This window comes from Physeter macrocephalus, chromosome 11 (genome assembly GCF_002837175.3).
Source record: "Physeter macrocephalus isolate SW-GA chromosome 11, ASM283717v5, whole genome shotgun sequence".
Classification (NCBI taxonomy): domain Eukaryota; kingdom Metazoa; phylum Chordata; class Mammalia; order Artiodactyla; family Physeteridae; genus Physeter; species Physeter macrocephalus.
Window position 1 is genome coordinate 97,905,629 of NC_041224.1, and position 14,969 is coordinate 97,920,597.

The 14,969-nt window shown below is 43.6% G+C and overlaps 1 protein-coding gene across 6 annotated transcripts in view; it reads left to right on the forward strand.

Annotated features, from left to right (window-relative positions):
* Window positions 1-3,138: 3,138 nt before the first annotated feature.
* The window catches only part of CCDC32 (coiled-coil domain containing 32), a 23,015-nt gene continuing 11,184 nt past the window's right edge, over window positions 3,139-14,969 (forward strand). For 3 of the 6 annotated variants that reach the window (XM_055088322.1, XM_055088321.1, XM_028495485.2), the window contains exons 1-3: window positions 3,149-3,246; window positions 4,497-5,329; window positions 7,942-8,098. In XM_055088322.1, the coding sequence (XP_054944297.1) occupies window positions 5,086-5,329; window positions 7,942-8,098 (401 nt within the window). In that variant the 5' untranslated portion in view covers window positions 3,149-3,246; window positions 4,497-5,085. Of the gene's footprint in view, window positions 3,247-4,496; window positions 5,330-7,941; window positions 8,099-11,293; window positions 12,044-14,969 lie in introns of those variants that run through there. The other 3 variants (XM_055088323.1, XM_028495483.2, XM_028495484.2) reach the window with 3 other exon arrangements.

The following is a 14,969-nucleotide window of genomic DNA, read 5'->3' on the forward strand; positions in this document are numbered from 1 at the left end:
CCATATGCTCGTGTCCTGAGATTAAAACTCCAAGTGGATCAGGAGATGTATTTGTCAGAGTTCTTAAATGCAAAATACTGAAACCAACTTCTGTTAACTTCATAAGAGACGAAATTATTGAAAGGATATTAGTGCCTCATAGGATTCACAAGAGAGCTGGAGAACAGGCTCAGAAACATCCAAATAAAGAGAAGCCAAGGCCTCTGAGAACCAGCCACATGACAAAAGGGTGAATTGTATGGAATGTGAATTATATTTCAATAACGTTATTTTTTTTTTAATACTCAAAATGTGGTCTGTGGATTAGCAAAATGGGCAACATCTGCTGGAACCGCAGAATCTTTTTCCTCCTTCCCTCCAGATCAGCTGAGTGAGAATCTGCATTTTAACAAGATCCTCAGATGATCTGTCTGCATGTTAAAGTTTGAAAAGGACTTTTATAGACGACGCAAAGTAGATTTTTGTTGTACCCTTTGGACATCCAGCATCTTCTCAACACTCTTCTTTGTGTGGGGAATTTCCCACATTAAGTACTGCCTCCAAGAGGTGGAATCCAGAAACTGGCCTTCCCCGCCTCCCTTGCAACTTGGGCATCCATCACCTGGGCTCCTTTGATCAGGCAGAAGCTTTGGTTCAGAGGCATATAGCAGAGGAAGCAGGCACAGTGTGGAATACATGTCTGACAAGATAGCATTGGAGGTATCTGATTTGGGGGACTAAGAGTGGGGAAAGTTCTTGTGTCCAGTGCCCAGCTGCAGTATCTATGTTCAGTGGCATTGGGGTGGTCCCTGAGAAGTCCCTCAATGAGGTTTAGACACTGAAGTTTACTCAGTGGGTATAGACCCCAAGTCTGACTCTTTGGTCCATCTTGAGATTCTGTGAACTATTTAATATCCTTTAATCCTGTGGTGTACAATAGAATAGCCATTAGCCACATGTGGCTATTTAAATTTAAATTAATTAAAATGAAAAAAAAATTTTAATTCAGTTCTTCAGTTACAGAAGCTACATCTCAAGTGCTCAATAATCACATGAAGCTAGTGAATACCTTATTGGACAGCTCAAATACTAAACATTTCTATCATCACAGAAATTTTATTGTACAGAGCAGCTTTAATTAATTCCTTTTACTGCTTAAACTGGCTAGAATGAGCTCTATAGTTTGAACTAAGAACTCCACCTAACTTACTGTGATAAGGATTTAAGTCTTTAAGAGGAATGGGAAACTGTCAAAGAGTTTCTGGTGTGTGTGTGTGTGTGCGTGCGTGTGTGCGTGCGTGTGTGTGTGTGTGTGTGTGTGACATGATCTAATCTCCATTTCGAAAAGATCACCCTGGTTGCAACTTGGAGAAGGGACTGAAGAGTGAATCACAAGGTCTAGCTCCAATTCAGTTTGGTCTTTGACCATGAGGGTTCTAATTTAAACATTCAGACACCAAACAAACTTTGAACATTTGCCAAGCATCACTTGGCTCTAGAGATACAGAGGTAAGAAAGACATGGTTCCTGACCTCAGTGAAGGCCTAAGCTGATTGAGGAAACAAATATAAAACATATTTGTACTAATCACATTGTGGTTAAAGCAGAGACTAAGATAGAGGGATGCTGACTGCCCTCATGTGGCTTCCCAGTGTGAACAGTCCTTGGGGAGGGGGAGATCACCAGGGCTTATGGTTTTAGCTTTGCAAGTCCAGGATCTGGTTTGGATTTATTCAGTGCACACACTAATTAAACTCAAAGGACACAGATGAATCGCTAAGGGTGACCATTTGTTAATTTACAACTGTAACTTTAAGTTAAAAGGTGTACTCAATTTTATACCAGCCACTGTTTGTGCCTACTGTTAAAGGCACCCTCATCCTGGTATCAAGATATGTAAGAGGCCAAATATGAAATCAAGAGGTTTTTTTGGTGAGCAGGAAATTAGAGAAAACTTTATAAGTGAGTTGAAAGGCCATGGAGCAGCTCAATGAAGCACCCATAAATCTATGACAGTGATCCTTTCTATGAATCAGATGCTACCAGATTCGTGTCACCAGGTCGGGTGGCAGTTGGAGGACTCTGTGGATCCGCCCATCCTCATATATTCCCTGTGAATAAGCACTGCCAAAATCTTGCCTATTATTTGCTCCTTTGTTTTCTAATCTTCTTGCTTTCCACTTCCTTCTGTTTGCATATTCTAAGAATGGTTATAAATTTAACAGAGTACCTTGTAGTTCCCTTTCACATGGTGGTAGTTATTACCACCATAGCCACATTGATTGGCTTTGGACACATCTGGAGATTATACCCTTAGCCAAGCTACTTCTACAGATGGTTGGCTGATGTCTTTCTTCACGTGTCTTTTGGGAGAGAGTAACCTGCCCTGGAAATTGGGGATCAGGTTGGGAGGGCTGCATCTCGCGAATGGATAACCCCTGAAGGATATCAAAGGTCATCTCCTTTAAAAAAAAAAAAAAAAGCCTTTCTGACACACATTTCCCATGACCACTCTCTCCTTTATGTACTCTGGCCACACTTCCATCATATCCTCTAAAACTCTTTGCTGTTATATGTAAACTTGTCTGTCTCCATGGCGCTTCCTCTTAAGCTTTAAGGCTGGGAGCCATACCAAGTCTTACCTGTCTTGAATTCCCGCTTAACACAATGCCTCGAACACAGCATGAGCTTGATGTCTATTGACTAAATGAATGTGGGAAATTTTCATAACTTGGTGAACGGGACCTGGATCTCCTGTGAGAGTAAGGAAAGTAATCGCTTCCATCCCCCATTCGAGGAGCAAAAGTCCTCTAATTTGCGTATCGAAGGGCTGAAATTTTCGGGGACAAACACCAGCCCAGAGAACTGCCGAGGAGATTAACTTGCTCAGGGAACCAAGAAAAGTCAAGGCCTTGGAAACTGGGCTTCCCTATCTGAGCAGGAAACAAGTGGAAAGCGCCGTCCGCGCGACTGTAACGCACTGATATAGGACGAATCAACCTCTAGGGAAGAGTGGGGCCCAGGGCGTGTTCTCCACCGTTTCCAGGCAACAACAGTCCCGCCCATCGTTTCCTAGCACTCTGCTTCTCGCTTCCTTACCCAGCTAAGCTCCACTCGACCAATTGACGCACAGAACATCGCCAGTTTGGGCGGTGGTTGGAGGACTCCAGGGATCCGTCACCTGGAGACTCCGCCTTCCTATTTCTCCCCGGCTGCCAGCGACTGAACTGAGCTGAGCGTTTGCGGGCTGCTGGGCAGGCGGTTGCGGTAGGTGGAGAGGCGCGGGGGTGCCCAGCGTTTTGTATCCCCGGCTCCGGCCGCATTCCGAGATACCACAGAGGTGCCTCGGGGCCTGAGTCGTCCCGCCTAGCCAGTCCTTGAGGCCGGAGTGACTGAGGCCCGGGATCTGGAAACCAGGGTTTTCCGCGCTGGTCTGGACTTCCTGCGGGGGACCGGGGGACCAGGGTACCAGGGCTCTGATGCTAGCAAAGTTTTGGTGTGGGTGGGTTCACACGACTTCAGGATAGGGGTGAAGTCTTATTGTGACCCTTGGCATCAGTTCATACAGGGACTCCGTCACATATCTGGCCCTTTTACTTCCGGGCCATTGCGCTGGCTGGGCTCTCTCTCTTGGAATTATTCAGACCTTTTCCCAGGCAGCCTTTCTAATCTCAAAGGTCCCTCCTTTAAGAAGGTGTCAATTCATCCTATTAGACTAGATAGTTACGAAAGCCCCCAGGCTTTGTGGGTAGCCCTTCCCACTTAGCTCTGCTCAGGCTACTTTCAGTATAGAGTCCCAAACAGGCAGAGTGATATTGGGTAAAAACATGGCTTTTGGAGCGGCACAGGTCTGGTTTCCAATCAGGGATTCACTCTGTATCAGTAATGTGCCTTTGACAAGTTACCCTTATGATCCTCAGTTTTTTCATCTGTAAAATGATGATAATGTCTGTCTTTCCATTTTTCTATTAAAATAAGAACATGAGCCGTATAGCCCAGCGTCACCATGTAATGAGCACATGAGTCTTGCATATGACAGTACTCTGACAGTTTTCACCAAGCAGCATTTTTATTATCCTGGTGTACTGTATATGGAACTGTGCAGGGCCTTTAGTCTGTATCCTATTGAAAACAGAATTTAATTGGCTGAGGACAGAGTGGTTGCATTTTGGAGATCTTTGGAGAAAAGTGCAGAATGGTTGTCCTCACTGGAAATGTCCTAGAAATTCCTCTGTGTGTGTGTGTGCATATATGTGTTAAAACATCCATAACATAAATTTTACCATTTTAACCATTTTTAGATATACTGTTAAGTGGCATTCACATTATTGTACAACCATCATGACCATCTATTTCTAGAACTTCCCAAACCGAAACTCTGTACCCATTAAACAGTAACTCCCATTACCACCCCCGCCTCCAACCACCATTCTATTTTCTGTCTCTATGAGTTTGACTGCATAGACCTCATATAAGTGGAATCATTCAATATTTGTCCTTTTGTGTCTGGCTTATAGAAATTCCATTTTAAGGGACTTCCCTGGTGGCGCAGAGGTTGAGAATCTGCCTGCCAATGCAAGGGACACAGGTTCGAGCCCTGGTCCGGGAAGGTCCCACATGCTGCGGAGCAACTAAGCCTGTGCACCACAACTGCTGAGCCTGCGCTCTAGAGCCCACCAGCCACAACTGCTGAGCCCACATGTCACAACTACTGAAGCCTACGCACCCAGAGCCCGTGCTCCGCAACAAGAGAAGCCACCGCAATGAGAAGCCCGTGCGCACTGCAACGAAGTGTAGCCCCTGCTTGCCGCAACTAGAGAAAGCCCATGTGCAGCAACGAAGACCCAACACAGCCAAAAATTAATTAATTAATTTAAAATAAAAGAAATTCCATTTTAAAAGACAAATTTCATTTTGAAAACAACCTGAGTGCAGAGCCAGAAGAGGAACCTAATTACCCTTTTGTCATCTTTTTCTCTATAACATAGGAATGTAATAGAAGACATTTTAAATTTTGTTAAGAGAAACTTCATAAAAGGCTATTACCTTCCTTCCTAAGTCAGTCCTTATTCACTTGAGCTTCTGTTTTTTCAGCTCAGATTCCAAATGAAAATGTTTGAGAACATTGACTCTACAACTACAAGATCTGGCCCGGATCTTTGGGCCGAAATCTGTTCCTGTCTGCCACATCCTGACCAAGAGGATAGTGCCAGCAATGCTTTCTCAGACTCCTTTATGGATTCTTACCCTGCAGGCACAGGCCAGAGGGAGGCCCCAGACTTTGCTGTGCAGCCAGCTGTAAAGCCTTGGGCTCCCCTGCAGGATTCAGAAGTGTATTTAGCATCTCTAGGTAAGTTAGATGGCTTTTTTTTTTTTTTTTTTTTTTAATCAGAAGCTGGTGGTTTTAAGGAAGCATGTTGAAGTTCTGTTACATCAAACCTGGTTTTCTATTCTCAGTTTGTTTTTTTGTTTGTTTTTTTGTCCTTACCACATGTATCTGTCAGATGTAATTCTAGGGGGTGTTTCTCAGGTTGGTTGTTGGGAAGGAGCCCCCTTTTCCTTGTACATCCCTTAACAGTCTTTGTCATCTCCTGCCTCTGACTGTTTCATCTAAATTCTGCTTTATTTATTGGCATTCTGTAGGACACTCTTGTTCACTCTTGGTGGCCCATGTATTCAGATAACCCCAAAGTGTCGTACCTTATGCATCCTGAAAGAAGAAGGTCATGGTCCCAGAGCTACATGTGGATTTATGATGCTACAGTTTGAGAAACTGTTATATTTAATAGATTGATGGTTGGGATGGGAGTATATTGACATAAAATTCATTCTGCCTCTTGTTAGCCATTTTAGTTTTTAAATATTTCCTGAACACATCTTCACTGCCCTGTCCTGTGGCCTTAAGTATTTAGAGAGACTCCTAACACAGGAAAGAGATTCAGATTGTCCCGTGCTAGGGGAAAGACAAATATCAGTCTTCGGCAGTGATCGCCAGTCTTCAGAATTGTGTTAACCTTTATTATTAGACATCCATGAGACACATCAGAATAGAGTTTACATGACTGCTAAGAAATTTCTTGGAAAAATAGAAGGAATTTGGTTAATGATGTATTGGAGGAAAAAAATATGAGAAAAACACAGGTGGAATGATGGCTAATGAGAAAGATGAGGGTGTAATATGAAATTTGATGGGAAGCCACCAGAGATAGTATAGTAATACTTGCAGCAATGGCTGAGGAGGTTACCAATTCTGTTGTAGTAGTCAGAATATCTGTTTAATGATGATAAGGAGAAGAAGCCACAGTCTGAGGAAGCTGAAGAACCAGATCCTTCGGCTTGTTGGTGCTCTGTGCCCAGGGTATATAAGAAACTTTCATGGACTCAGTGATGTTTTTGATTGGTGAAGACTGGTTCAGAAAGTTAAAACTCCACGGATCTTTTCTAAAATCAGTTAAGATGATGATTAAAATGTCCTCCCCTGAAGAAAATAAGAGAGATTCCTGTTGCCTATGGCAGAGTCTGGAAGATAATGGCAAGCGGGTTTGGAGGATGCAAGGCACCTATTTCTGCCTGATCACATCTGATCAGGGACTCAGCACCCTCAGAAAGGGGAAGACCTTTTCCAGCCCAAAAGACTACCTCCCACCTTGACAATCAAGCCCTGACAACATAAGGATTGTTTTTATTGCCAAAAAAACTTATATCAGAGAATCCACTAAGAGCAACAATTAAAAACTTTTAGCCAGTTCAACCTGAGATATACATAATCCTTTACCCATCCTCCAGGAGAAAAAAACTCCTCAAATATTTAACATTTATCAACTGTAGGCTTTTTTTTTTTTACATGGGTGAGCTTTTGGTGGTAACTTGTAGCAACAAAAGGTGTTTGTTTTGATCAGTGGGTTCCAGCTGATGAGGCTTGTTTAGAAATGAAAACAAGATTGCAAATCATAAAGTTTCTGTTGGTGGGCTTGATGTCCACCCCTCCCCTCCAAAAAGTCATCATTTACCTATTTATTATAGTTGGAGGCAAGACTAAATTAAGGCAGAAGGCAAATGGTGATACCCTTACTTGTATTCTTTTAAAGGGGCTATCTGTTCATCAATTATACTTAAAATGCAAAGAAGGGTAACTAAACATGTATCACCAGGAAGCCATAATGGACCACTCTCACAGGGATTACAAGATGTTTGTTTTTGTTAGGCTCCAACATCCAGGCCACAAGCAGAACAACCTTCAAAAAAAATGTTGGGAGATTCCTTTTCTTTAATCAAGAACTTAATCACACATAGAGATCTTAAAGGTCTCTTATTATTGAGTTCTCATCAAGTCAATACTTGTGTCTAATGAACCATGGAATCTCTCTTCATTTTATCTAATTCTTTCTCATGAGGCTTGGAAACCACTTTTTGACACTGTAACAAAAAAACCATTTACTCCTCCGAGAGACTATTTTCAGGAGTTGAAAAAGAAAATAGTCTACACATGTCAAGCCAGGGAAAACAAGCATTTCTTAGACAGATAACTGCTGGGCTTCTGTGATTTCAAAGAAACCACGCCATCAATTTATTTATGAGAAACTATAAACCCCTTTTCTGGGGTTAAACAGTTAAACAGTTATTTGATACAATGCAGAGAGAAGGCATTGGGGTGGAAAAAGAAAAATGTATGTTTGTCCTCCTTAAAAAAATGAGCTCTTTTTTCAGGGAGTGTGCTTGTACTCATCAGTGAGAGAATTTTTAAGTTGGCATTTTGCATTCTGTTTTGTTTTGTTTTGTTTGGCCGCACTGTGTGGCATGCGGAATCCTGGTTCCCCAACCAGGGATTGAACCCATGCCCCCTGCAGTGGAAGCACAGAGTCTCAACCACTGGACCTCCAGGGAAGTCCGGCATTTTGCATTTTAGATTAGTTTTCTTTCATACTCACTTTCCTTGTTAAGTTCAACTTCCTCTCTCTTTAGAGAAGAAACTGAGAAGAATCAAAGGTTTACATCAGGAAGTGACTTCCAAGGACATGCTTCGAACCCTGGCCCAAGCAAGGAAGGAATGCTGGGATCGGTTCCTCCAGGAGAAGTTAGCATCAGAATTCTTTGTGGATGGACTTGATTCTGATGAGAGGTAATTGATTCTCAGTCCAGCTGCAGATGACGGTCTGTTTCACTGAAAGCATTTCTCTTCCTCTAAAGAAGTCAGGGAGAGCGACATCTGAGTCCAGATATAAGTTGATATCAACATCAGCTTTTCTGAGCTAAAATCATCCTTTGTAAGGTTGCTTTATTTGCTTAGTCCAGTGGCAGATTTTTGGGAATGAGTATTTTTGCGAAAAAGCAAATTCCCCACCTACATCTTTCTTTTTTTTTTTTTTTTTGGCTGCATTGGGTCTTCATTGCTGCGTGCAGGCTTTCTCTAGTGTGGTGAGCAGGGGCTACTCTTCGTTGCCGTGCGCGGACTTCTCATTGCGGTGGCTTCTCGTTGCGGAACGCAGGCTCAGTAGTTGTGGCTCGCATGCTCTAGAGCACAGGCTCAGTAGTTGTGGCTCATGGGCTTAGTTGCTCCGCGGCATGTGGGATCTTCCCAGACCAGGGCTCGAACCCGTGTCCCCTGCGTTGGCAGGTGGATTCTTAACCACTGTGCCACCAGGGAAGCCCCCCCACCTACATCTTGATCACAGGTTGAACAGAGTTGAGAATAAACTATTGCCTTCATTTTTAAGTACACACTGTGCTTGAGAAAGTAGTAATCAATCAACTGGAACCAAGTCTTCTTACCTATGAATCTCCACTGCCTTACAGAGTTGCTGTCATATTTCTGTCAGATTTGAGTAGACACTCAAATTTGTGTAGACCAAATGAATGAATTTCTTAACCTACTATGAAGGCACTATGCTTGATGTCATAGGCATGGAGGGGAGATGTAAGGACGTTTTAGAGCCTTGTTTTGGTCCTCAGAACTAGGTGGGGAGAGCTGACAAATATATATGTAGACATACCTAACAAAACGAGGCAGCATAAGAAAAGAGCCAGATGAGTGGAAGTGACTCATCTGCTTTAGGAGTTGAAAGACCTTTGAGCTCCCTCTGGGGTCTGGTTTTGTACCAAAGGAGAACAGTATCTGCAGATGGGCTGGATGCAGAAAGGAGGATAGGGCATTCTGCCACAAAGAGCAGGATGGTGCTTGACACCGGGGATAGGAGCTCTGCCACTTACTGGTTGTATGTTTCTGGGTGAGTAACCTGTATGTGCCTCAGCTTCCTGCTCTGTAAAGCAGGAGTAGTACCTCTTACCTTATAAGGTTGTTATGAGCATTAAATGAGTTACTATGTATAAAGCACTTAGAACAGTGCCTGGCACAGGGTCAGTACTGTGTGTTAGCTATTCTTAATATTACTCTTCCTAACAGAATTTTAAAATTCAGTAAGAAATTATTCAAAATGAAAATCAGTGAGGGAAATAAAAACCTGAATTTTAACACAAGCTCTTAGGGGAATATGACTTAACCTAAGTTTACATCATAGCATTAACACTGATTTTGAGAGTCCCATGGTATCAGATGAAGATACTGCTGCTGAAATCATGGACAGTATGTGAATAGAACTTCATGGTTACATTTTATTTTTTAATTTGCGAAGTATTTTCACTTACCTTATCTCAAATATTGCATCAGCGTGCCCCCAGATCCTTCAGAAATCAGTATGGCATCTAAGGTCAGGTCAACTTCCCTCTGAGGGCTCAGAAAATAATATACATTTTGCTCTTTTCTTTTCCCAATTGAGCCTTAAACTGCCCCAAACACAAAAGATGAAGTTGCACAGATTTCTGAGCCACTAATAATTTGGTATGATATTCTCTCCTCTTGAATATTTCCTTCCTCTCCAGTTCTGAGAAGAAAAGACAACTTTCTCCTGCATAATTGTCAAATAGGAATTCTTCTTCTCAGAAATCAGATCAGCACCAAGACTCAAGTTCATGTTTCTGTGTATTTATTAATACCTAAAATAATGTGGTTTTCCCTTCCTTATAGAAATAATTGAAACAATTTTATGAAAAGTATGGTAGATGAAGATTAAATGCCCACATATCACCTTAGTCCCCTGAGTTATGGACACCTGTTGAGCGGTGGTCACCTGTTGCCCTGAGCCTACATCTGTGGGAATGCTTCTATCAGTGTTCAGAACAAGCGCCAGGAAACAGTAGACGTGCATTTGGTTTCAAACTTCAAAGTTTATGTTTTAAACACAGGCCATAAGTCGGGCTTCCCTGGTGGCGCAGTGGTTGAGAGTCCGCCTGCTGATGCAGGGGACACGGGTTCGTGCCCTGGTCCGGGAAGATCCCACATCCCGCGGAGAGGCTGGGCCCGTGAGCCATGGCCTCTGAGCCTGCGTGTGCAGAGCCTGTGCTCCGCAACGGGAGAGGCCACAACAGTGAGAGGCCCGCGTACCGCAAAAAAAAAAAACAAAAAAAAAAACACAGGCCATTTTGTAGTGGAATTGTGTGGTTCTTCACGTATGTGAATCCACAACATGATTCCCTCATTTTAGGTGTCTAAAATCTGCTGGTTATGGCCTTATTTCTTGGCTTATGATTTTTTACTATTGAAGAGCACAGAATGAGGTTTATATTATTCCTATTCATTTGCAATTTACCGTGAATGTCTAATAGCTTTAGGGTGGAGGATCCTGGGTACTCAAGGAAGGTGGGAGGGGGACACTTCCCCCTCCCCACAGATCCAAACAAAAAAAAGCCCCCTGGCATAGTGGCCATTCCTTTGTGGGGGACATTGCTACTCAGATGTTTCCATCTTGGCATCTTGCTGTAGAAAGAACTAAACAAACAAAAACACACGAAAAATCGTGCTTAGTACAACTAAGTGCTATATGTATAATTGAGCCTCAGACTACCTCAGGTATAAGAGATTTCAAGATGCTCAGGTTTCTGCCTCACTAATAATTTGGTATTTACTTGAATGTTTCCTCCCCTTGACAATTTCTCTTCTCTCCAGTTTTGAGGAAAAAAAGACGGGACTGAGGCATAAGCTCTTTAGCTGTTCTCATCAAGCCTTCAGAGACTCTGCATTTGACGGCGCATGGTGCTGCTTGTCGCCCAAGTGCCCACTAGGGGGTAAATTATGCCACGGAGCTGCCAGAATGCACAGCTGTCAGAGGAGTATCTGTGCTCCCCATGTTAGCAGTGAAAAACAATTATAGGAAGAAATTGGTGGTGGGCGGGAAGGCAGTCTTTGAGTAACTGAGATAATTATTAAGTAATTAATCAGTGAGGTCTGATGCAGCCACCCTTTTCTCCTGCTCTTTCCTAGCACCTTGGAACATTTCAAGAGGTGGCTCCAGCCAGATAAAGTAGCCATCAGTACGGAGGAGGTCCAGTATCTGATTCCTCCAGAGTCGCAGGTTGAGAAGCCAGCGCCCAGGGATGAGCCAGCAGCAGTGGAACAATAAATTACACACACACACACCCAGCAGCCGTCTTGGGTCCAGAGGGAACAGCAGATAGCTTGGCGGCGGCAGCAGCAAGGAGAAATCTAGGGAGGGAAAAAGCCCAGCCTTCCACTCCACCAAGCAAGCAGCTGCGGGCCCCTGAAGACTTGCTGGGGGCTGGCACGTGTGACTGTCTTGGGTAAAGTGACTGACCCAGTGTGCGCTGGATCAAAATACCGCCTTCCTCTCTGTCTCACAGCTTGTCTGAGCTCTGTTGCTGCAGGTGAGAAGTCTGCTAAGAACCTAGTGAAGGACCAAGTGTGAAAGTATTTGGAGAAACTGATACCCTTGTGTATAATGTATAAGTTAAGTGAGCCATATTTTTTTCTCGCCTCTTCTGGATATTCCCGCCTGTGTTCCAAGCGTTCCCTTGGTAAATTGTCAGGGATGCGTGGCACCGAAGAGAGTGAAGTCTGCTTCCTTGAATCCAAGACCCATCTGAGGCTTCTCTAACAAGCCCATAATAAGTATAGGGACTTTAGGAAAAAGAGGCTGGGCTTTTTCTTCGTCTGATTTGTTTCTTGTGGGGAAAATGAACGAAAGAAGTGTGAAAATATAGGTGTTTCTGTGTATACATGTATATTTTTTATTTCATGCATGGTTTCTCCCCTGACTTCCTCTGGCACTTAAAAAGAGCCAGTTTCCAAATTAGACTTGTGTTTATGGTATTGATATTTGAAACCACTCCTGAATAATTCCACACCTGCTCCTTGTGGCAGCTTTCCTGGCTAAGCCTATGCTTCCTACCTTGTTTATGGTGTTCTTGTTCAGTTGGTATTGTCCACATAAAACTTTTCTCATCATACTAGCTGTGTGAGGTGCTATTAACCTGATTCCTCCCAGAGAGGTACTCCCAGGCAGTGAGGAGGTAAAGACAAATGCATGTCAATGCAGGAAAGCTGGTAACCTTTGCCAGATTCCTGTTTTTAACATGTGCCCTCTGACAAGCCAAACCTCGGTGCCCTGAGGGTAGGATTCTGAGGTCATGGCTCCAGTGGAGCGTCTTTCTGGGTAATAGGTTCCAAATCCCTAATGATGAGCAGGTGGCCATAAAAACCTTCAGAGAACACTTGCTCATTTCTAAATCAAGTAGATTGAGAAATTTTGCCTTGTCCAAAAGGATGGGAACCAACCAGGTGATTCTATGTACTTGCTTAATTATATGAATATTTTTGTCATAATTTCCAGATGGGTTTTCCTTTTTGTTTTGCCATTGACTACTGGTGTTAGCTTTATTCTTACTGCTTTTTATTAGTAGGATGCCTTTGACAGAGAGAGTGATCCTCTGTTCCCCAGACACTGACAGTCATCCAGCCCTGGACTAAGCTTGCAAGGGATTCTGCCTGGGGTTCAGGTGCCAAACCTCACTCTTCCTACAGAGCCATCTGATGGCTTTCAGATGGATGGATAGGTTTAGAAAGGAAAAAAAAAAAACAAAAAACAAAACCAAAAAAAAAACCCCTAAGATTTTCCTTCTTCCTGCATGATAAAATTATTCTTCCTTAGAAACAAAAATTTAAGAAAAAAAGCAGTAAGGTCTGAAAATACTCTCCCAAAGAGCCAGCTGATCATGGATGGTTAGAGAATGTTTCTGTACCAGAAAACAGCCTTTCTGTCATTCAGGCAGGATTCCAACTTTGCCTTTTCCCTACCTCGCATTTTCGACCTAAGAAACAGAAATCTTAATGTGAAAAGGTGGGGAGTTGATTCAGAGGAACTGAAAAGGAATTGTAGGACTGAAAGATGTTTAGCCCAGAGTGAAAACCCTGGGTGGGCCGGAGGGGGGCGGTGGGAAGGCCCCAGATCTCCGTTGCCTTCTCACTTCACTCCTCTACAGAGACAGGCTTCCACAGAAGGGAGTCTAATGGGTTGTAACTATGGTTTCTTAATTGGTTTAGAGGTGACAACTTAAGATGGTTCTAAAAAAAGGTGAAACTCTATTTACCAAAAACAAATTTGATATTAGTTCCCAAAGCTAACTTTTTAATATAAATTTAACTTAGGCGATTGATGTAGTACTAAATTTGAAACCAAGAGTCTTGGGTGCTATCTTTATCCGTGTTGTGGCTTACTGTGGGATCATAAATAAGTCAAATGACCTCTTTGTATTCCAGTTCCCTTTCAGAAATTAGACTAACCATAGGAAAAATTGTATTGGCCAAAAATGCTGATCTGTTTCCTTTGATCCTGGAAACTCCCAAGGAACTCCGGTTAAGACTTCCTCAAATCAGTAAAATTTATGAGTTGAGAGAGCCTTTCTTATCACCCCTAACTTTCTTCCTTCCTCATGTCCTTAATGAAACAGACAGAAAGTTAGAGCACATAGAGCAATATTTACTGCTAAACCTTAGAGCCAGAGAAGGGCAATTCCCAACAGGGCAAAACAGTAATAACTAGGTATATCCAGAGAAGGCTGGTTGGAGCCAGGGAGATAAGGTAAGTGACTGCCGCTGTTCTCTCCTGGCACAGGGCTTGGCAAGATCAGTGCTGGAATGGCACAGGCTTGCATCCAGTACCTGCTCCAGAAATAGGCTCTGGATGTAGGCACAGCAAGTAAACAAACGTCCTACCAGCCGTTGCCGAGGTGTGTCCCTCTCAGGCAGGCCTGCCCACCAGGACTATTGCTGGAAGAGGGAAGATGCCCTGGAGCCACTCCCTGGCCCTGCCTTGGAATGAGTCCCCCAACGCTGGGAACAGCTCCAGCCACATAAAACAGCTGATATTTTCCTGAAAATTCCAAACTACCCCAACCAGCTTTGGCCCTACCTCAGTTATTAGATTCAAGACAGGACACTGTCATCGCAATCTTAGGCTTGTGGGAGGGCTGTCTACTTGAAGCCAGTGGGCTATTTAAGGCACAGATTCATTCATCTAACCAATGTTTGTTGAGCCCCTGCCATGCTTCAGGCACTGTGCGTGGTGGTAAATAAAACAAAACCGTATCTTCCCACGTGGGTTGATGGAGGGGGAGATACGGCCTAGTTAACTGGTGCTGTAGTCTCTGATTCTGTAGAGCCCTAGCACAGGCACACAGTGCTTTGAGAGCATATGGGAAGGAGATAGGAGAGCCCTAGGCCAGCTGGGTGGGAGGTAGGAGAGAGACCGAGTTAGGGAAGCTGAGTCCAGAAAAATGAGTAGCAGTTGGAGAGAATAGAGGGATAAGAGCATAGGGGCAAAGAAAAGTCCCAGAAGAGGAAAATAGCAAGTACAACGGCCTGAAGGCAAAATAAAGTTTGGATACTGGAAAATGGTTCAGTGCAGCTGGAGCATAAAGGACAAAGGAGGAAGCATCAGAAGGTGAGGTTAGAAATTAGTAAACAAGGCCAGGTGTGAAGGGCTTTATAAGCCACGTTAAGGAGCTTGGAATTTATTTGGGGTGCAACAGGGAGCTAAAGGGTCTTTTTTGTGTGTGTGTGTGGTACGCGGGCCTCTCACTGCTGTGGCCTCTCCCGTTGCGGAGCACAGGCTCCGGACGCGCAGGCTCAGCGGCCATGGCTC